The sequence below is a fragment of the Paroedura picta genome, chromosome 14 (assembly GCF_049243985.1).
Source record: "Paroedura picta isolate Pp20150507F chromosome 14, Ppicta_v3.0, whole genome shotgun sequence".
NCBI classification, from domain to species: domain Eukaryota; kingdom Metazoa; phylum Chordata; class Lepidosauria; order Squamata; family Gekkonidae; genus Paroedura; species Paroedura picta.
This window is the reverse complement of record NC_135382.1, coordinates 24,657,116-24,680,060: the sequence shown is the minus strand read 5'-3', so window position 1 is coordinate 24,680,060 and position 22,945 is coordinate 24,657,116. Positions and strand designations below refer to the sequence as shown.

General features: G+C 47.0%; 1 protein-coding gene across 1 annotated transcript; it reads left to right on the top strand.

Annotated features, from left to right (window-relative positions):
- The first annotated feature begins 2,091 nt into the window (after positions 1 to 2,091).
- Positions 2,092 to 16,353, top strand: OSGIN1 (oxidative stress induced growth inhibitor 1). Its single transcript, XM_077310091.1, has 6 exons — positions 2,092 to 2,239; positions 7,930 to 8,035; positions 10,454 to 10,590; positions 11,419 to 11,610; positions 13,361 to 13,452; positions 14,432 to 16,353. The coding sequence occupies exons 1-6, from the start codon at positions 2,123 to 2,125 to the stop codon at positions 15,432 to 15,434; spliced, it is 1,647 nt and encodes a 548-aa protein (XP_077166206.1). The 5' UTR covers positions 2,092 to 2,122; the 3' UTR covers positions 15,435 to 16,353.
- Positions 16,354 to 22,945: the final 6,592 nt, after the last annotated feature.

Genomic DNA, 22,945 nt, shown 5'->3' with positions numbered 1-22,945 from the left:
GAATGGGAACTTCCCCCAATGTACAAATAGCACTAGAGCAGGTAACAAGTTGTGAGTCAAGTTTGACAATGCCAGGAATGGGAAAGGGTCAAAGAATTATGGTAACTAAGCCCTGGGGGGTAGGGGAGAAACCACTCTAAGATTTCAAGGAAGGAAGGAAGGAAGGAAGGAAGGAAGGAAGGAAGGAAGGAAGGAAGGAAGGAGTCATCTATTAAATTGGATGTGAATTAATTCTTGGCAGTTAGAATTTTTAATATTTATTTTTAAGAACAAGATACTAATACAAAAAGGACACAAAAGAAAAAGGGAATTATATGTCAGATTAATAATATATATTAATATTATATATATATTACAGAATAAGACGAAGAAGAGTTGGTTCTTACATGCTATTTTTCTCTACCTTCAAATGCTGTGGTACTTTTCAGGACCCAATGGAAAAAAGTGTTGCCAACTGGCCTTAAGAAAAAATATCTTGTCCCTTTATTAAAGGGGGCTATTATTGATCAGGTGACGGTATTTACCCCCGTGCCACAAAAAATTTCAACTGCCCGTTGCTACACATTAAACCAGGGATTCCCCAACCAGGATTCCGGGGCCCTTCCGGAAGTTCAATGATCTCTATCACTAGACGTCACTGGAGTCCACCCCCTCTGTTACTCTGCACAGGCCTAGTATTTTTCTCCACAATGGAAAACAGTAATTGATCGATCACTCAATCAATCAATCAGTCAATCAATCAGCTGTCTCCCATGTCTTAACTTCCACACCCAGTTCTCAGAAGGGGCACCACTTCCCGGGTTCCTCACTGCTTGAAAAATATTTCAGGGATTCATTCCCCCACAGTCAAAAGGTTGGAAAAGGGCTGTGTTAAATCTTTGGACAAGGGAGGTGGCCAGTTTTTCCCCAGGCAACCCAGCTTGGTAAGTAGCTCCAAACATACATAGCACAGGAAACTCACATGATTAATGACCATTTAACAGGCCTGCATTTTATTCCCTGTTTAATATTAATATTAATCAATATGTTGCCTTGCTGTGCAGCATTCCATTTTAGCATCTTCCTCAGAGGCAAACTTGCATGTACCATGAGTCTCCAAGAAACCTCTCTTCCTCCTTTCTGGCCCAATTTAATTTTAAAATTTAATCTTAATTTATTTAATTGGTTCTATTGTTATAATTGCTATAATTTATTAAATGCATTACTGCCTTTTAATTCGAGCAGGTAGCTGTGTTGGTCTGAAGCAGTGGAATACAATGTTCAGATACAATGGTCAGACATTGTATCTGAAAAATAACAAAATTTGAGCCCAATGCCACCTTTAAGACCAACAAAGATTTATTCAAGGCATGAGATTTCAAGTGCATGAACTCTTCCTCACGCCATGGAACAAGGGTCATAAGAGTACAGATGTAAGGAAAAAGTCAATGAGTAGCAAATCTCTGTTGGTCTTAAAGGTGCCTTCAGACTCAAAATTTGTTCTCCCTTTTAATGCTCCCCACTACGGGAAAGGGCAGGCTATATATTCTTGTATATATATTTAATAGTATATGAACCTATAGCAGAAATATTGGATACATTAGATATTAAAAGTGAGTACTCCCCTTCGGTCGTTCCTCCAATTTACAAACCTCCTTGTCAATGTAATGCAAATAAAAATGTCAATGACTTTGAAATTCATCAGGAGGTCTTTACTAGATCCTAGTCGGATCTACGGCAGGCCACAATTCTCAAATTATTATTCTTGCTGCTGTTGTGATGAAGATTAAGGGGCCCCTTTCCCCCCCGAAGTCAGCCCGCGGGTGCTTGAAAACAAGCTCAGCCTGAAGATTTGGCCCGAGCCTTCCGCGATTTGCAGCGGGACGGTCAACCTTCCAGCCGGCCGGGCTGCAGCCGTGGATCCCTCGGGGGTTTACTCCCGAGCAGCCGCTGCGCACTCGCCTGGGGCCACAGACGTCACGGCGTCTCCGCGCGCGCTCACCCCGCACCGCTGGCTTTCCCACGCGCCTCCATTCATAAAGTGAGGCGGGCGGCAGCTGCTGACTCATGCTGACCAGCGGCTCCCTTGGCCCCGCCCCCAGGGCGCTCGGCCCCGCCTCCTTCTTCCCGAAGGCCGCCCGGAATGTATTTAAACGCCGGCGACGGGCCGGCGACCCGCGGCTGCTGCGTTCGGAGGAGTGCTCGCCGGCGTGAGCGGCACCTGTTGGAACGCCTCTGCCCGCGGAGCCACCTGGGCCAGGTAAGGGGACGAAGGGCTGCCTCTCGCTTTGGCCACGGAGGAAGAGGAGTCTGGTGAAGAGGGAAGGCGTGTAACCCGAAGCCGGCTCTTTGAAAAGCCGGCGCTAACCGGGTTGGGTATGAAGCTGCTAAAAGGCCGGGTTTTGCTAGACGCAGGAGGGAACCGGGCTTGTCCCCCGCGGGGTGGCGCGGTTTATGGACTCGCTTCTGGATGTACCTGAGCAGTTGGTGATTCTCATGTGCGTGCGGTGCGCCCTCCGCCATCCAAAGCCTTCATGTCCTCACAACAGCCCTGCAAGGTAGGGCAGTCTTGGCTGCAGGCGGTAGTTAAAAGGCTGGCGCAGGAGCGCCTTGCTGCTGCGGGAGACTGAGATGAAGTTGCTGCAGTCGGCGCAGGCGGGGACTTTCGGCCTTGGCTGCGGCGCGGGAGCATCAGTCCGTAGCGAGGAAGGCGCCTTCGCCTGACTAAAGTTGCGTATCTGCGGGCTGGCGGCGCTGGGAACTGCAAGACGCTGCGAGCGGATGCAGTTATGTAATGTTATATCCCGGGAGCAGTGCGGTAAGGAAGGCAGGCAGGCGGAGACAGATCCCGGAAACTCCCGGGAGACAAAACCCAGCGGCCGGTGGATGACTGAGCCGTGTGGACGCCTGGCCTGCAACGGCATGAAGGAGAAAACCGGCTGACATTTAAAAGTTGATGTCACTGGCTTAATTTATAGTATATATATCACCTTTCTGCCCAAAGGGAAACCACAGCAGCTCCCAGCATTCTCTTCTCCCTGTTTACCCTCACAACAACTCTGGGAGGTAGGCTAGGCAGAGAGTCTGTGACTGGTCCAAAGTTCACCCAGCGAGCTCCCATGGCAGAGCAGGGAATGGAGCCTGGGTTTTCCAGACCCTTGTAGTCTAATGCTCTAACTGCTATGCCACACTGATTTTTCTCAGCCACGGTTCTAGATGTGTCTGAATCAAAAAGCCAGGGGGAAGCAGCCGATATTGCACATATGTCTTGCATTTAATCAGTATCCTGACAGACTGGGTGTCAGATCCTCCTGGGGTGCAGTCTGTCAACGCTGGCATATGCAACAGTCTGCTATGTGCCACCTTTGCCTCTCTGGAATGACCATGTCCCCCCCCCCCCCTCAGCCTAAGAGATCATGTTGCAGCTTGCAGTTTTGAACTTTCTTTCTGAATTAAAGCATGAACACCTCCCCCCCCCTTTCTGAGCAGAGGGAGGTAAAATCTGTATCCTTAAAAGAACTTTTAAGAATGCACAGGTCTTTCCTCATATGCTTTTACTTTTGCAACAGTCCTGCGAAGTAGGCCAGGGTGGGAGCAGGAAATTGACTTGTGATCACTCAATCAACTCTGGGATTGAAAAGGGGTTTGAATTGAGGCTTAGCGGAACAGTCAAATCCAATTGGAAACAGATGGATTTAACATTATAGCCAAATATATGTGCATGTACAACTGATGTGTATAATCTTTAAAAAGTGAATCAGCAGTGTGAGTTTCTGTTAAAACCGGGGAGGGGGATCCAAATGTGCCCTATTGATCCAGCACAGTGACTTGAAGACCTGGGCCATATAATTAGACATGGGGAAGAATGTATTTTTGAACTTAAGTACTGTAATAAATACTAGAAGGGAATCCTGGCCCTAGCGGCAACTGACTTCAGTGTCCTGGACTCCTGAAGATGCAGTTCTATGATGTATCCTCCTGAGTTGACTTGCACGCTCCTCGCTCTACAGCTTTATGTAGCCCGAGCCCATTTCTTCAGTCCTCCAATGACTGTGGGCCAGGCTGAGTCCATTATGAGCGAAGTGTGCTTTCTGCAAACACAGGCACTTCCTCCTTATGAGAATAAGCAGCGCTGCTCAGAGTTCTGGGCCCATCGTTGCCTGTGAACTGCCGAAGACATTTGACAGTGAGCAAAAGTTTTGGGTTGTTAGATGTGCGTTGCTAAAACCGTAGCTTTATTGAATATCAGCCAGATCCTCCTGGATTGTCTCCGGTTCCAGGCTGGCATGAGTTGGTGAGCAGGCTGATCAATCAGTGTTCCTGTATTTTACATGTATGGAGTACTAGTGAGAGACAATGCTCTCCCCACACACCAAGGAGGTTTAAATAGCCTTGTCCGATCCACCCCATTCTAGAATGTCTAGACCTGCACAGCCCATCCTGTATGAGACACTGGTTTGGACAGGCCTCTTCCAACTGCAGCTGCATTTCAGAGTGAAGAAGACTTGAATTATATGTACCTGTGCGGAGGCATCTTGTCTCAAGACTTCACTTTGGCACTGTAAAGGCCTGGTTACTCTTCAATCTTGCGCGTCACGCTTGGTCATACTTTCCCAGAACATCCCTTGACCATACATGTGCAACTTTTCTTCCCTTCAAGATTGCTGTACACTACAAGGAATTGCAGCCCATCACTGAGAAATGCATTCCTTCCCAATGTTCTTCAGTGTGCCCTTGCTAGAATCTCTCCCTTTAGCCTCTCTTGTACTGGAAAACATAATTGCCAGGAAATCTGAGAACCAGGTACGTGCCCTTGCATGGAGAGCAGATGGGCTATGTTGTCTCTTTGACAACCTGTTTTGTACAGATCATAAAAGGGAAATATTGTGGGCTCTGTAGCCAGAATGAACAAAGGTGAATAGGATGAGATTACCAGTAATGAAATTGGTCTTGCTCGGAAACCTTTCTTCCAGAAACATTTGTGTTCTCGTAGGTACAAAGTTGCTTGGGAAGAGTGAATGAAAGAGAGTATATATAGCCAAAGCAGTTATAAAACAAGAGCCTCCAACCTTGCTTAGCCTGTGGCCACTTTAGGAATTTTGAGAAAGGCTAGTGGAGGCAGCTGTGCATATAAATTAAGGTGACTTCTGGTCCAGCATCACTCCCTGAATTTCACAGCTTAGTGTCCCAGGTCCTAACTAAACTCTCAACTCAGCTGGTTGGGTATAGTGGCTAGAAAGCTGCAGCCAACTGCACAGCCATGGCACGGTATAAAGTTCAGAAATCAACATGGTACGCAGAAGAGTCCCCCATATATCTGCTTTGTCCTGGAAGTGATTTGAAACTCCCATCTCCAGTGAGCGACTTGGGTGAAGTGAACCTTCGGACATGTCCTTAATATGCCCCTAGGTGGTGGCATCTGATTCTGGTATAGAAACAGGTTACAGTAATAAAATGAAATTGTGCAAGCGGGCAATGTACAGAAGGCTGGCCTGCTCTTGTTGGAAGCTTGCCCAATATTGTTTGTTTGGGTTCTTTTGCCCCTCGGTGCATTCTGCAGAAATGTCAGTCGTACCAGTCATGCATTGATGATTAAGAACCTCATGAGGGGAAGGGTTGTTCTAAGAATTTCTGCCCCACCTCCCTGGCTTTGAAGCTCTAAAGAAGGAATTCTCTCAGGGTGCCCAAGATAAGTTAGGGTTGGGCTGTGGCTCAATGACAAGGCATGTTCTTGGTCCGTAGAAGGGCCTAGGTTTGATTCCTGGTATTCCCTGTTAAAAAGGATCAGGTACTGGGCAGTGTGGAATCTCTAAGCCCTGGAGAGCTATGGCCAGTGAGTGTGGACAAGGCTTTCCACCAGTCAAATACAAGGCACCTTCATGTTGCCATTAAGTTGAGTACATTTTGGCAGATTTGCACATGCACAGGAGATACTTGGTGCCTTGCTAGTTTATGTGCCACCTATTTCCAGGGGGTGGATGGTTGTGACGGAGGTGGGTGCCCTGAAAATTCCATTGCTGTTGTCATTTCTGTGCATGCAACTGCAGGTGGCTCCTGAGCATTCAGGCGTGAGCTTGACCTTAGTTGTACAATGAGCATAGAGGACATGCGAGCATCCCAAACATGCCTTCTACCGAGTTAGGAAAAATGGCAGGGCTATAACTAAGAATCAAGCATTCTGCTAGTAAAAATATTGTTTGCTAATAACAGCATTTCCTTTATTATTACTACTATACTGCTACTTATTTCATTTTTGTACTGCTTTCCTAGCAAGCTAGCTTAAGGTTGTGTGTGTACATCATATAAAATACAGCAATGCAACGTAAATCCTTTGAATTTAAGAACAAAGTTAAATTTAAATTAACATACAATTTAAAAACAGTAACAAAGTATCAAGAGCCTCTTGTGGCGCAGAGTGGTAAGGCAGCCATCTGAAAGCTTTGCCCATGAGGCTGGGAGTTCAATCCCAGCAGCCAGCTCAAGGTTGACTCAGCCTTCCATCCTTCCGAGGTCGGTAAAATGAGTACCCAGCTTGCTTGCTGGGGGGTAAACGGTAATGACTGGGGAAGGCACTGGCAAACCACCCCGTATTGAGTCTGCCATGAAAATGCTGGAGGGCGTCACCCCAAGGGTCAGACATGACTCGGTGCTTGCACAGGGGATACTTTTACCTTTAACAAAGTATCAACAACTGAACAAAATGGGTGTATAGATCTCCTGGAACTGGCAAGGCCTTTATTTGCCTTTTGTGCACTGAGAATGTGAATTGTCTTCACCAAGTCAGAATGGAGGTTCAACAGCTACAGTTGTCAGCTCTAGTTTGGGAAATTCCTAGAGATTTGGGGTCAGAGTCTGGGGAAGGGGGGTCCTAAACAGGGTATAATACCATAGAGTCTGCCTTTCAAAGCTGTCATTTCCTCCCTGGGAAATGATCTCTGTAGTCTGGAGATCAGTGGTAATTTTGGGGGATCTCAAAGCCCCACCATAGAGCAGGGGTAGTCAACCTGTGGTCCTCCAGATGTCCATGGACTACAATTCCCATGAGCCCCTGCCAGCATTCGCTCATGGGAATTGTAGTCCATGGACATCTGGAGGATCACAGGTTGACTACCCCTGCCTTAGAGAATGGGCCATCCTATCAGCTCCTCATGGACTTTGCAAGATTATCTATCAAAGCTGCACAGAACCATTTTGGGTGTGGGCACGAAAAGGGTTTCTTCCCTGTGGCTCATAATTCAAAGAGGCTTTTTAAAAAGTTGCATTATTTCCCACACGGCTATGCAGTTTCCATTTGGTGGTTCGGATTCTGTGTAAGAGGGCAGGCTGAGGGGTTGGGTATATGAAACGTTTTGTTTTATGGGTTTCATTTGTTGTTGGCCTTTCTTACGGAGGCTCAAGGCAGATGACACAATTGAGAAGAATGCCATTAGGAAAATAATATGATGACTGAGTAAAAAGAGTGGGCAAGGGGTGTCATAAAAGGGGCAGTACAAAAACACTGGGCACATTAGAAAGCTGGATAAACGGGATAATAAAGTAGGACTGCAAAACTGGAGAAGAATGTAATGTAATGAAAACAGCCTAAAATTTCAGGCTGTCTTGATAAAATACTATCTGCAAACGGATAGACTTGAGGGAGCTGAAAAGGAGCCATGGGTTTTGTTGTTGGATGTTCTAGTAGTTGCTGAATCTTCCCCAGATGCTTGCATCTGGCCATCTTTAGCTGACATGCAGTGGTGTTTACCAGCTGACAGCTGGCACAATATGGTATTGCAGCTTTGTGAGTTCATAGCAGACTTTTTCAACTTTTTGATTGTGGAGGAGCCCCTGAAATAAATGTTCAGGCTTCGGTGCATTCTTCCAGGTTTATAGCGCATGTTACTGGTCATATGCTTAGAGAAGGGAGGACGTTCTGGAGTAATGCCTGTTTGTTTTGTCGTATTGTTGCAGGTGGATTTGGTGGTGCTCCGGAAATCTGCTGACAGAAAGAAAAGCACTATGTTGCACATTCATCTGGATCAGAACAGCGCTAAGCCTCTTCCGGTGGTGATCATAGGTAAATATAACCGACGGTCATCCCTGGTTATCTCACCAAGCTTGCTTTTGGTTTGGCCTGAATCCAAAGCAACCTCCCCTGGCTCAAATTGATTGGCTGACTAACACGAGAAGTCCTCATTGCAAATATGAAGGAAAGTCAAGTGTATGGGGCACACATATTGTATGTGTATTCATTGGAACTGGTGAGCAGGGCCTTGAGATGTAGGTAAGTTCACTCCAATGCTTCCGGCCCAATCCTCCAAGGGCAGGCGGAGTCAGCTTCCAAGGCAGCGGGAAGAGAGAGGGAGAACTGTCTCCTGCCAAGGCCCAGACAGGCTCTGATTTACAACCTTGGCAGCGGCTTGTTTTGTGGTGAGAGGATGTTGCAACTGGCCGCATGTGTGGCACGGCTCTTCCCTGTTCCCAGCTCAGAAGGCCTTTTGCCCATTTTACTTTATGGCCTCACCACTGGCATCGGGTTCCCTGCAGGCTCAGGGTCCTTGGCTTGCATTCAAGACTGGTTTAAGACTTTGCAGAGCCCATTTAAGGATTTGTGGGGCCCCAGCAGGGTATGATTATGGTGGGAGCAGCCAGACGGAGGGCAGAGGGGAAAGGGGTGTCACTCGGAGTGTCCTTAAAGAGGGGAAAGGGGGGAGGACAGAAGCTATGGCCCTGGTCCATGGGGGGGGAGGCCTATAGCACATGCTACATGGATAAACTGGCCCTGCTTGCATTCTAAGTGTCCTGGAGCTTTCAGGGTGGGGTGGTGGGGCCACATGAAATGTGTCTGTTTGGGCACTTAGTGGCTCAACGCACCAGCATGGAATGAGCCTTTCTATCTCTGTTGTGTGCCAACAGGTTTCTTGTGGCAACCCTATGAATTAATAACTTTCCAAATGTCCAATCATTAACAGCCAGGCATTGTTCCCGTTATTGAATCAGTCCATCTCAAGTTTGGGCTTTTGGGTTTTTTTACTCCCTTCCACTTTCCCTAGCTCTGGTATTTTCCAGTGAATCTCATCTTCTGATGCGGGCAAAGTACGACAGCCCCCCCCTTCATTCTAGCTTCTAGGACAGCCTTTCTCAACTGTTTAATCCAGGGGTAGTCAAACTGCGGCCCTCCAGATGTCCCTGGACTACAATTCCCATGAGCCCCTGCCAGCGAATGCTGGCAGGGGCTCATGGGAATTGTAGTCCAGGGATATCTGGAGGGCAGCAGTTTGACTACCCCTGGTTTAATCATTGAGAAACCCCTGAAACATTTTTCAGGCTTCGAGAAATCCCAGGATGTCAAATGGTTGGAAAGCATAGCCCACCTGGAGCCCCCTCCCCTCCAGGCCCATCATTGGCCATTGGGGGGGGTGTCAGATTGTCCTGACCATATACAGTCATATCATGTGATAAATGTTTAACAAATTTAAAAAATGTATTAAAAATTAATTAACTTCCACCCATTCGGGAAACCTTTCCAGGGTCATCCAGAAACCCTAGCGTTTCATGACACCCTGGCTGAGAAAGCCTGTTCTAGAGAGAATTCAGGCTTGATCTGATGCAGAATCGGCTTATTTGCCTTTTTCACAGCCTACGGTCTCTGTGATGCTCTCCTTCGATAGAAGAATGAGACAGCCGGAGAGCTTTAAATATGGCCCACAGGCCACCTTTGCTCCCTGCTGGGCTTTATGACACGGTGATCATGCAAAATGGCATGCGCCTTCTGAACACCACGGGAGGTTGCTGTGTCACCCTGACCCGCTTCCCTGCAGTAGGCAGCTGTTAGCTTTGGCAAACTTGAATGAGCAGTGGACGATGGAGCTGCCGAAGGTGACAGCTGGGCTGGGCAGAGAGGCTGTAAAATATTAATCTAGACAAGAGAGGGGTTCTGCAGCTGAACAGCTCGTCCACATGATTGGTTGAGCAGCAGAGCTGAGGGAGAGGCAGTCTTGCCTATGGCCAGTCAAGTGCATTTGTGGCACAGCTGAGATCTTCATTGGGATCCTCATGAGAAGAGCCCGACTGGATCAGACCAGTTCTCCATCTAGCCCATCATCCTGTTTCACACAGTGGCCAGCCAGTTCCTCTGGAGGGCCCACAATAGGGCATTGTTGTGTCCTGGCCCTGGGTTTCGGACTTCTACTGGCTGGTTGCCTCTGATGCACCTGTTGTCCATGAATTTTTCTAATCCCCCTTATAACTATCTATGCCCGTGAGGATCACTGCATCCTCTGACAGTGAATACCATGTCTTAATCACTCATCGTGTAAAGAAGTATTTCCTTTCATCTACCTGACGAATGGCTCAAATTGTTAGAGCTGCTACACCAGTTCTGGGCCGTACCTGGATCTTTCCAAACAATGGCAACTTGGTTCCTTCCTGCTCTTGGCTTTGCATGTTTGTATATCTGATTTGACTAGACAAAGGAAGGGATTTCTCTTTTCAGGAAACGGGCCCTCAGGGATCTGCTTATCGTACCTACTCTCCGGCTACACCCCTTACGTCCGCAGAGGCTGTGTTCACCCCAATCCCATTTTACAAAGGAAGCTGGAAGAAACTCCTGAAATCTCCATCTTGGACCAGGTTGGTACGGCATGAGTTCAAGACAAATGTCAGAGGGGATGGCAGGACATCCCAGAATGTCTGTAGCTCTCTGACAATTATAGAAGGATCCTGTGGCCTCACGTTTCCCTTCTAGGCTTAGCAGGAGGTTGTGTTGGTTGCTTCTATCCTTAGAAGGTAGGATGCAGCTGCACCTGTGTCTCAGTCACTGATATGGGACATCAGCTTTCAAGCATCAGTTATGAGAGATATGAGATTGCAGGAAGGGAAGTTGTAATTTTCATCATTTCCCTCTTCCTGCTACAGACTCCCCAATGTGTCCATTGTGGCATTCTTGAGGGTCCCGTGTTCCTCAGAAGCGACATTATGGGTAGATCTGCAGTAAGAAGAAGTGAGGTGGATGAGTCCTGTTCTGCTGATGAAATATTTTCTATTAACGGGGAGCTGTCTAAGCTCAGGGTCTCCAAAGGCTACTTGTGGGAAGGCTGTAATTAGTTAGAAGTATTGAAGATATGCCCACCCATGCACTCTTGGCCATTATAGATCTCAGGGCTGCCCCCTTATCATTCAGGATATCGGTGGTCTTGGAGAAGGGACATCTGTACAGACACCTCCACGAATAGGCCAGTGTGCCCACTCTCCCTCCCTGTGTGTGCATTCTGTCAATGTGTAGTTGAGGTCATCTGAGTTGTGCAGTTGGGAGTATGAGGAGCCACACAGGTTTGAAATGGGATGGATGCAGGAGTTCTCCTATTGGCCCGATAGGAATTGGTTAAATGCCTGATTTTTTTAAAAACAGTCCCAGTCCAAAGTTTGTGATCAGGTTGGCTTCTTGTTTCCCATCTCCAGGATCTAGAGTACCTGTCTGAAGGTTTAGAAGGGAGATCATCCAGCCCTGTGGCTCTTCTCTTTGATGCTCTGTTACGCCCAGATACTGACTTCGGTGGGACGGCAGATTCTGTTCTCACATGGTGGCACCAGTCCGACCGTGCTGTTCCTCATCTGGTTCTTGGCAATAACCTTCCCGGAGGAGCTTGGCACGTAAGGGCATTTTGATGCATCAGTGACTAGGGGTGGAATCGTGGCTTTGTGGTGAAGCATTTGTCTTGAATGTCTGCCGTCTCAGGTTCAACCCTTGGCATTTCCAGTGAAGATGATCAGGAAGCCCATGTGGGGAAAGCAGGCTGGTGCTAATTGGAATAGATAATACCCACCTTGGCAGCCCAATAGCCCGACTTGGTGCTTCTTTTTATTATATATACTGACTTAGTAAAAGGCAGTCTCATGGGTGACTAGAGCACCTACTCCAGACTTGCTAACGCCACCCAAATTAACTTTCTCCGCTCCTAGGAGTTTTTAACCATCTTGCAAATGACCCCGGAGTCCAGACGGTTCTGGTTCTGAGGCAATGCCGTGCACCCTCCAGAGATCATGGTGCTACTAAATGTGGCTGTGTGGTGTAGCCATTGCATTTCTGCAAGGCCAGAACTGCCGGCCCAAGCTAGGTCAATGCACTCTGCCCAGTCAGTTAGAAGTCTGTGCGTGCGAACGTCCATGCTCTGCTTGTTGATAGTGCGCAGACCTAGTTTCCATGGCTTTGCTTATTTATGTCCAGCCAGTAAACGACCACTTGTGCTTCCCCCTTCAAGCCTGTCAACTTTCAGGTTTTATTTTTGGAAGGGCAGGCAGCGGCTGGGAGTTTCCAACAGCCTCATGAAGCTCGCTACGGTGGAGCTATTCCTCTTGGGAAGGATTCAGATTTCTCCTCCCTGCTGCTTCAGCTGCCTGGAGCTTCCTCTCAGTTTTCCCTCACCTTTGCATAATTTTTTTTAATGTATACACCCTTTTCTTTTTCCCCTTGCATAAAATACTGCCTGTCAATGTATGTTTCTGAAGAAGTGTGCATGCACAGGAATGCAGAATTAAATTTTGCTGGTCTTAAAGGTGTCACTGGACTCAAAGTTGGTTCTGTTGCCCCAGCATGGCTTTCCCTTTGAATATGTGGCTAATGTTTGTCAGTCATTTAGCATTCTGTGTAAGCGACAGCTGTTGGCTCATAGATTCTTAGAATCATAGAGTTGGGAGGGACCTCCTGGGTCATCTAGTCCAACCCCCTGCACTATGCAGGACACTCACAACCGTATCACTCATCCACTGTCACCTGCCACCCCCTTGAGCCTTCACAGAATCAGCCTCTCCGTTAGATGGCTATCCAGCCTGTGTTTAAAAATTTCCAAAGATGGAGAACCCACCACCTCCCGAAGAAGCCTGTTCCACTGAGAAACCACTCTGACTGTCAGGAACTTCTTCCGGATGTTTAGACGGAATTTCTTTTGAATTAATTTCATCCCATTGGTTCTGGTCCGTCCCTCCGGGGCAAGAGAGAACAACTCTGCTCCATCCATAATGTTAACACTTGGTTCGTTTGTGAAACCAGGATCGAGTTCACATTCAGTCATTCACTTCCTGGATTTTCTCTACAAATCCTGAGTTTGTCTCCTGTGTTTCCTGAGAAAGTGCTGCCAAAGAACGATCCAGGATCAAGGCAAGATATCTGCACTCAGACATCGCATTAAACCACAGTTAAGACAGTTTCAGATCCTGCTTGATGGACCTGGGCAAACTGTAGTCCCACTAACCAGAGCTGAATACAACCATGGCGTTGCACAATGTCTGAACTGAGCCACTGAATATGTAAACCCCGTGTTGATCCTGAAAGACAGACCGAAACTTTTGACAAAAGCATAAAATATAAATACAGAATTTGTCTGACCCTCCTTTCTCTTTTCAGTCTATTGAGGGGTCTATGTTCACGCTGAGCCGGGGAGACTGGATGGGGCTTCCTGACCTTCAGTTCAAAGACTGGATGAGTAGGAAGAAAAAGTAAGATTTCCTTCCGTTTTTATGAAACAGTCAACAAATGAGATGTTTTCCTTGAAGTGATTTGCAGACCTCTGGGAGAGTGAGGTCCAGTTTCTCTTTGAATATGGAGAAACATAGCAGATCGTTCTTTCAGCATGTAGAAAAATGTAAAGACCTGTATTTTGTGTGGTTGGCAAAACTCCAAGGAGGCTAATATGTAGCAATAGGCAGAAATGTTCCCAATGTTGGCTTAGAATGGGGAGGAAAGGTGGTGCCGTTTCCTTCTGCTTAAAGTTCCAGACTTCTGGATAAGAATCTTCTCTGGGTAACAGTACAGTTTCCAAACCCTTCTGGATGGAACAGCTTATTCGTAAGAGGATGTTCCATCTCCATTCAGGATCACACCAGCAGATAAGCTGGCAAGATCTCTCAAGCTGTTGGGTTAGTGCACAAGCCCAAACACACCTTCATTCCACGTCTAAGCAAAATTACAGTTATCTCGTGGGCGGTTCTCGAAAACTCCGGGAACTGGAAGTTCTTATGTGTGCAGCTGGCTTTCCATTTGCACTCTTGAATTCTCTTTAAGCCGGTTGCAATCTGCTGCTAGCAGGACAGAGTAGGTTGGATCCTGCCATGTTTTTCCACTGGCAAGAAAGGGAGGGAGGCCCTTTCCCCCACTCTGCTAGGGATCATGGCATCTGTGCTGGGAAATGTGGGACCTGTGTGGATAAAAGTGATGTGAAATGAGGACTAGAGTGACCAAGCGGTTGGGGGAGCTTGAGCAAAAAGCCTGGTTGGATCCAACCCAATAATTCAGCTTTGGATCCAACCCAATAATTCAGCTTGAGCAAAAAGCCTGGTTGGATCCAACCCAATACTTCAACTTGAGCAAAAGACCTGGTTGGATCCAACCCAGTGATCCAACCCCTTGGCTCAGTTTCCATAGCAGAGTCTTCCTTTGAATATTAAGACAGTACTGACAGTGATGTTTTCATTGCAGAGGCTTCAGGAACAACAGGGCCACAGCTGGCGATATCGTTCAGTACTACCAATACTACGTGGCCAACAAAGGTTTAGAAAATAATTTTTTCTGTGGAACGGTTGTGACGTCTGTGAAAAGCCTCAGCGTGGATGCTGACTACAGCAGTCAGGGCGCAAGAGGTGGTGGTTCTAGATGGGATCTTTCTGAGATGCCACAAGACAATGACAAAGAAAATGGAAACCTCTTCCAAGTTGAGGGTTTTGTCACCACCGTCAATGGCACGCAGCCTTTCTCTGTATGTACTGAAAATGTGGTTTTAGCCACAGGGACCTATGACAGTCCGTCCTGGCTTGGAGTCCAAGGAGAAAACCTTCCTTTTGTCCACCACAAGCTTTCTGCCCTGGAAGATGCTGCAAGGACCAAGGAGATTGGCACAATGTCCGATCCAATTCTGATTCTGGGTGCTGGACTTACGGCAGCAGATGCAATCCTCTTTGCCCGCCACTGCAGCATCCCGGTGATCCACGCCTTCCGGCGGAGCGTCAACGATCCAGCTCTGATCTTCAACCAACTCCCCAAAACTATGTATCCTGAGTACCACAAAGTCCATCAGATGATGAAAGAAGAGGTGGCTTCTGGGCCAGGACTGTATGAGAGCTACATCAGCCTTCCCGAGCACCACATAGTGTCCTTCACAGAGGACAGGAAGTGCATCTTCCGAGATAAGAACGGCCGCCAGAAAGTCTTCAACATCTCTATGGCTTTTGTTCTCATTGGCTCCAATCCCAACCTCTCTTACCTGCCCAATAATGGTGTGGACTTGGCGGTAGACTGCGAACAGCCGGTCAGTTCCAAGAGGAACCCAATCGATATAGATCCCTTCACTTACGAATCGATTCATGAGAAGGGACTCTATGCCATGGGACCGCTAGCTGGGGATAATTTTGTGCGTTTTGTCCAAGGCGGCGCTTTGGCTATTGCCAGCTCTTTGCTGAAGAAGGCCAACAAAAACCCTCCATAACCCTGGCCAGATCCCCATGTTCTCAAAAGCCGATGTGTTCTCAGGAAAAGCAAGAGCCTTGGATAGGTAGAAGCCATTTCAGAAGTCTCACCACCATAGCATGTTCGGGAGTTGCCCTGAAGTGCTGAGTGTCCACTTCAAGTCAACAAATTTGTGGCGGTTCTGCTGCACTTTTCTCCCCATGTGTAAAATTTGAAGGTGGCCCTATGTAGCCTGTGGTATACAGAGTTATGGGAGACTGCCTTCTACTCTATGTAGAAGAGGGTACACAATGGTAATTCTCAGCTGGCAGGTCTTTAAGGAAAGGAACAGCACTGTGGGGTCCGTAGAGTTAGAAGGTAACACGTTTTCCTTCTCAGTGTATGGACCTCAGGTACAAATGGGTCCCACCCCAATTGTTATCTGGATGGCCACCAAATCAAACCATCAAGGAGTAATGGTGCAGAACTAAATTAGGGACAAGGAGTTGCTCCTTCCAAGAGCAACTTTTTAGAGTTGGGGGGGAACAAGAGGAAGCTGCAGGGTGGGGACTGGTGAGAAGACCACTTTTGGCTTGGTCGAAGGTACATGGAACATTGAGATCCAATCAAAGCGCAAGATTCTATTGGCCACAAACATGTTCTTGCATCCTTAAGATGCATCTGTACGGTCGGATCTGAAGATGGGACAGCCCTATGGGGACCAGCCTATTGAGCTCTTGATTTCCATTTTTGCAGTCATGCAATTTAAGTAACCTCTGAATGAAGATGCAATAGCATAAATCTCAGGGAAAAAGGTTTTTTTTTTAAAAAAAATGGTGCCAGTTTTAAAGCTATTGAATTTGTTACTGTGCTTTTTTTAAATGCCTTTTATATCTTTCCAAATAGCTTTGTATATTAATTATTTTTGGCATTAAAAGAACCGCTGTGTTCTCTATGGATTTGTGGGGGTAGTTTAAAAAAAAAAATAATCACAGTGTCTTCTGCTTGAAGAGACCAATTGGCAGATTATTCATTATGGAGGTAGCTGTTTTCCAGGCTCTCTGTGTCCTGGTTGGGACAGTGTTTTCAATCTGTTCGTAGTGCCTGTCCTGATGCATTTGAGCAATGCAAAGGCACGTGTAAGGCTTGAGAACCTTTGATCCACTCAGATGTAAAGACCCAGCTACCCACGTCCTTCGTTGCCCATTAGCACTCTGGCAGAACTCCGAAAAACTTACACTGCTCGAAGTCTTCGGCATTTCCACCCCAAGTCGAAGATCAATGTATTTCAGAATTTCCTAAAAATATTTTTAAACATGGTTGCAGTGGACATTATGTTTTCCAGTATGTAAACACCCAGGCCCTGAGACCCAAAATAACCGCATTCATTTTAAACATTGTAAAAAATTTTGCCCAGGCCCCGGGGTGTTCTATCCCAAGGACGCACTTGGTAAAGTAGATAGTTTCCAGATATACAGATCTTTTCACAGCGCTTGAAAATACCTCTTGGGAGTAATCTCTTCTGAGGGGAGACTCTAGGAGTATCTCTTTAAAGCCCCAAACATATTTAATTCAATGTTCTTAAAAAAAAAAATAACATCCCAAAGTTCAGCATCAGTGTACTGGCTGGGTCATTTTCTAACCTGGGTGTTCTGTCCAGGTAGAAAGCTGTAAGGGTGGACAGTGCCTTTACCATTCTAAGAGGCTCCCCAGCATGCCATCTGCAAGCCCTCTAGCCCCTTTCTTGGTGCCTACTAAGTGGTTTTGGAATGTGGGTGGAGCCAATTGGGGCTGTTGCCCAGCAGTGCTTTTGATTGATCGCAGAAGAGCCTATCGGTTATATAGACTGAAATAATGCTGGATCAGCAGTTAATGCCACAGTGCTTGTGTTATTTTCTCTCACTCTACTTTCTTAATTTTCCTGCAAGCCCCTTGGCTTTTTCTGGCTCAGTTCCAGCAGTATCCCCTTTGGGGTTTCACTCACCGATTTATACAGTGCAATGTGCTTTCTTGCTCTGCAAGAGAGGCAGGATGAATATTGCCACAACAGGTTGGCAGCTTCTGGTAGTGCTTGTTCTTGTATCAACTGCCTGGGGGCGGGTGCCCGCACTTGATCTCTTGACTCCAGCCAAGTACCGGAGATAGGGATGCCAGCCTCCAGGTCCCTGACTTTCCCAGACTCCTCCCCGAAAACTCCCAGGTGCTTCCCAACCTTATGCTCCCCCCATCGCCTGCTGGTGTCCAGGGGCGACCTGGCAACCCTAAACCCTGGTGTGTAAACATAAAACTGCAAAAGTGAACTCCCCAAAGGTGCATTGATATCCTTTCAAAGAGGAAATGAAAAATCTCTCTTTTGAAAGAGGAAGAAAAAGGATGTTTCTGAAAAAGACATTAAGAACATAAGAGGAGCCCTGCTGGTTCAGACCAGTAGTCCAGCATTCTGTCTCAAACAGCGGCAAACCAGTTCCTCTGGATGGCCAACAACAGGGCATAAAGACCAAGGCTTTCTTCTGATGTTGCCTTCTGGCTCTGGGATTCAGAGGACTAGTGTACCTGTGAATGTTGAGGTTCCCCTCAACCACCATGGCCAGTAGCCCCTGCTAGACTTAATCCTCCATGAATATCTAGTAATCCCCTTTTCAAGCTGTTTATTCCTGCAGCCGTCACTACATCCCCTGGCAGCGAATTCCACATTTTAATCATTCTCAATATAAAGTAATATTTCCTTTTGTCCATCCTGAACCTACTGCTCACCAGCTTCAGTGAATGCTCTTGAGTTCTAGTATTTTGTCCCAATCCCCTAACTTTAAGCCTTGACACCCTTTCATTCGGCTCCTTCTCCCTGCTCACTCGCTGTTCCAGGAATCCCACCAAGGCCTCAGGGCTGTACATTTCCATTATGACATCCCACTGGAAGTCCGGCTGCCCTGGTTTAAAAAAAGATCAATCGATTGGCAGCCATCCCTTGCTAAAAATAAACGTTTGGGCTAACTCTTGAATCCCTGCCTCAGCAAACCGGGCCAGGGCCCTGTGTGTCAGTGACACTAAACGAGGTCGTTTGGAACGTGTGGGGCATTTATGGGGACGACGCTCTCCGGTGTGGTTTCTGCTGTCAGCCCTTGGGAATTGATGGTGCACCCTGCTAATGCAGTCCATACCAGGCAGAAATATCAAGTCACAGACAAGCAGATGGCCTTCAGTCTGCAGAAACAAACCTGTGAAGAGTGGGCACAGCAAAACCTCTGAATTTTGGAAGGCTTTCACAGCTGGTGGCTGGGGGTTTTCCAGGCTGTGTAGCCATGGCCCAGTACTTTGTCCCTGATATTTCACCAGTAACTGGCCAAAGTGTGGACTGTGTGAACAGTTGCTGGACATTTCATTTACTTCTGGTGTGTGCACATGTGTAATGCATCACATTCGGTCTTATCTGGGAGTCTCCCAGGTGATGGACTGAACTAGGAAACGTTTTTTTCTCAGCTGCAGCTGTTCACACACTCCATCCTTTGGCATGGAGAGATCCCCATCTTCCCCATCTTGGCGTCTCCTACCTCTGAGGATACCAGCCACCTGGCAGAATGTCAGGGACTAAAACTACCAGACCCTGTCCGCGCAGTCCAGAAAACCCACAACAACCAGCAAAACCTTCTTTCCTTATTATTTATTTTGAACATTTAATATTTCTTCCTTACAGAACTCAAGGCAGCTTACAGGGTAGATAAAACACGCAGAATATGATACATCAAAAACATGAAAACCCCAACTTTAAATCCACAACTTAGGACTGCTAGTAATAACGGCATCTTCAATGGCTTCTTAAAAATAAAAAATAAGGGGGCCAGGTGAGGGGTAACCAGCTGTGGGGTGGGAACTGCCTGATGATTTGGGGGGTAGAGCCTGGGAAGGGCAGAGTTCAGGTTGGAGAGCCAGTTCTTCATGGTGTAATGTTGTCGAGTCCATCCTCCAAAACAGCCATCTGGTTAGATCCATGGGTTCGAAGGAAGCCAGGCCGCTGGGTGTATGAACAGCTCTTCTTATGATCTCAGCTGGAGTACAAGTTGCTAGTGTACAAGTCCCAACAACAAGACTGGAAACCCACAGGAAAACCCCAACGTTTATACACACACAGCAGACCATGGATCTTCCTGCCAGTGCGCACAAAGTGATTAGATCTGGCAGATGGGATCTGGCCGCACATTGGTCAATTACACATCTGCTTGGCTCCTACCATAGACCTCTACTTCAGGGGTAGTCAACCTGTGTTCCTCCAGATGTCCATGGACTACACTTCCCATGAGCTCCTGCCAGCAAATGCTGGCAGGGGCTCATGGGAATTGTAGTCCATGAACATCTGGACAGGTTGACTACCCTTGCCCTACCACTCCCCCAATCAAAATTGGAGCCTTCCTCCAGTCAAGATGGAAACGTGGTGCTCTACTTGGTCCTCAGCAGATCCACAAACACATCATATCTGGTCTTTTGGCTGTCTGGAGATCAGTTATAATAGCAGAAGGTCTCCAGTTGCCACCTGAAGGTTGGTAACCTTACCTCTCTGGGGAGGCAGTGCTGTAATCATAGGGCTGCCACTACACAGGTGGGTTTAGATTCAGAGGGCCACAGGCAGATGATACTTGAACCTGAGCAGTTTTCCCCTGTGCAGTTGCCCCTCAGAGTCGCAATCACGGGGTGTGAACTGGGCTGGATCCATCTACAGGGGCCACAGTTCCTAAAGAAGAGTTGTGCCAGTAGAGTTGTGAGAACTTCTGAGGGTCTGGCATACAGCCTAGACAACACATCCGTTTCCTGTGCAGTTGCTGGCATGGGAAAGGTGAAGGATGAATTAAGCAATCGCAAGGCGTAACACAGGTAGGCAAACCCTGGCCCAAGGTTTCCTTCGGTAAATGAAGCATTCCCCGCCTAAGCCCTGCATTCCCAGAGGCTGCTAGGAGTGGCCAAGGCCATCGCTTCTGCTGCCTGCCTTAATATTGGGCTTGGGTGGGGCTCTCACAGGTAAGAAGTGGGAATGTTTTCAGCTGGGCTGTTTCAGTTGGGCTGCTCCTTGGGGAAGGGGAGTCCAGGACCAGCTACCTTGGCAGTGGGCTTCTGCACTCCAGAAAGCTTCACCCACCATCCAAAGCTGGCTCAAAATAGCTGTTTCGGATACTGTCAGCTGTAGAGGGGTGTCCTAAATGGGAAGGATGGGAAAAAGCCAATCAAAAGTTGGTCTAATAATATTCATTTTAATATTTTTCTTAATCATCGCACCTTAAAAACTTAACAGCCTTTAACTCCATGCCTTATCCGGGCAAAAACAGGCAAGTCAACACCCCCCCAAGGATAGCTTCAAATGGGTAGCCGTGTTGGTCTGAAGAAGCACAATACAATCAGAGTCCAGTGGCACCTTTAAGACAACCAAGATTTATTTAAGGCGTGAGCTTTCGAGTGCAAGCACCCTTCCTCAGATTATGAACCACTGTCATGATGGTAGTTCATAGTCTGAGGAAGAGTGTTTGCACTCGAAAGCTCACACCTTGAATAAATCTTTGTTGGTCTTAAAGGTGCCACTGGACTCTGAGTCCAATTTGCAGGCATACTTCTGCAGGGCCTGTAAAACAGAGTTCTCAATCCAGAATCCTGTTTTACATGGTAGCCAGCTGGTTATTTTAGGGCCAACAGCAGAACATGGAAGGTAGACTTCCCCAGTGCTGCCTCATAGACCGGTATTCATCTAAGAATGGGGTGGGGTCGGGGTTCCCTCTGTTCCCCACAGCTAGTAGCTGCTGATGCACCAATCCTCCCTGAATTTGTCTCATCCCTTTTTAAAGAGAGTCTGCACAAGGGAGCTCCTCTGCCAGGCATTCAGTAGAGGACAGCATGCCAGAAATATCGAAGACCTTTCCCCCAAACTCTCCCTCATAATACCCTGGATGTGGTGAGGAATGTGAGGGAAAACATGACAGGTAATGTGACAAGGCCTAGGAGCAAGGACTCCAGTTGCTGTTTTAGATAGCTTACCTGATTATGTGTTTTATTGTATGTTTTTATGGCTGTACTCTGCCCTAAGATGGCTGGGCTGAGAGGGGAGGTCTTATAAATCTAATAAATAAATACATTGCTACATTCTCTGGCTGTGAAATTGACTTTTTAATTATTTGCTGAGGAAAGAAGTATTTTCTTTTGTCTCTTCTAAACCTCTTGTTGACTGACTTCATTGAGGGCCATAAGTTCTACCATTTTGGGTCTCCATCATGGATTTGCATTGTGGATCTTTGGATCGTTCTGTGGGTGAGAAGTTCAGAACTGAGAAAATCCCAGGAGTTAATTTTTCAAAAAAAAAAATCAATTTTACAGAATTTATATCCTCCCTTTCTGCCCTCCCAAGGGCCACCTCAGCAGCTGACAAATCAAAACAGACATGGTAAAATCATGTCTTAAAACCATTAACCCCTCTCCCCAAAATTCATCATGAAAAAAGAGCCAGAATACATACAAATACCTAAGAACACAAATTTAAAAAATTGTTTGGGAAAGGGGGGTCATTGGAGGAATGCCAAACAAAACCAAAACAAGTCTTTACCCACTCATGAAAAACTGAAATGGATGGGGAACAAAAAGTGTTAATTTGATGCATCTAATATTGCAAAGTTAAGCACACTGTGAGTATAGGCAGCTATACTGTGGAAGGCCACATGCTGCTGTCCAAGGTCCAGTACATGTTTTATAGCAGGGGTAATCAACCTGTGGTCCTCCAGATGTTCATGGACTACAATTCCCATGAGCCCTCTGCCAGCATTTGCTGGCAGGGGCTCATGGGAATTGTAGTCCATGAACATCTGGAGGACCATAGGTTGACTACCGCTGTTTTATAGGAATGCAGAATCTGCCTTGAGAAATTCCTGGCGTTTGGGGGCATGGTGCCTGGGAAGGGCAGCATCTGTAGAGAGCTTTGCAGGGATGCAATGCTGCATGAAATCTGCTCCCCAAAGAGGAACCTCTCTGTGTAATCTGGAAATCAATTGTTATTCAAGGTGAACTTCTGGCCCTACCTGGAGGTTGGCAGCCATCCCTCCCACCCCAGTACTGGAGCATTGTGTAGTGGTTAGTGTCAGGACAGGATCTGGGAGACCCGGGATTATGGTGGCAGAGTTTAAATTTGCAAAAGAGGAGCAAGATCCGGCAGCTTAGAATAATTTTATTGAGAAGAGAAGCAACTATGTAAAGAAGAGCGGTGAGCATCCTCATTGGCTGACTAATGGCTGGGGAGGAAATGCAGACAGGAAGTGTACTCAAGGGCCTCTCCAACGGAGCCAATAAGGACACAGGGGGGGAGAGTATTTGAAAAATATAAGGTAATTCCTAATTTAAATATGCTAACTACACATCTCTGCTGTCCCCTGTAGGATATTCTTATGTTGGTAAATCAAGCACACTACAGGTCTTGCATATTCTTACACAGCCTTTCTCAACTCTTATGCCATTGAGAAACCCCTGAAACACTCTTCAGGCCTGAAGTGGAGCCATCATACAGGATATGGTTGGGAAGCATAGCTGTGG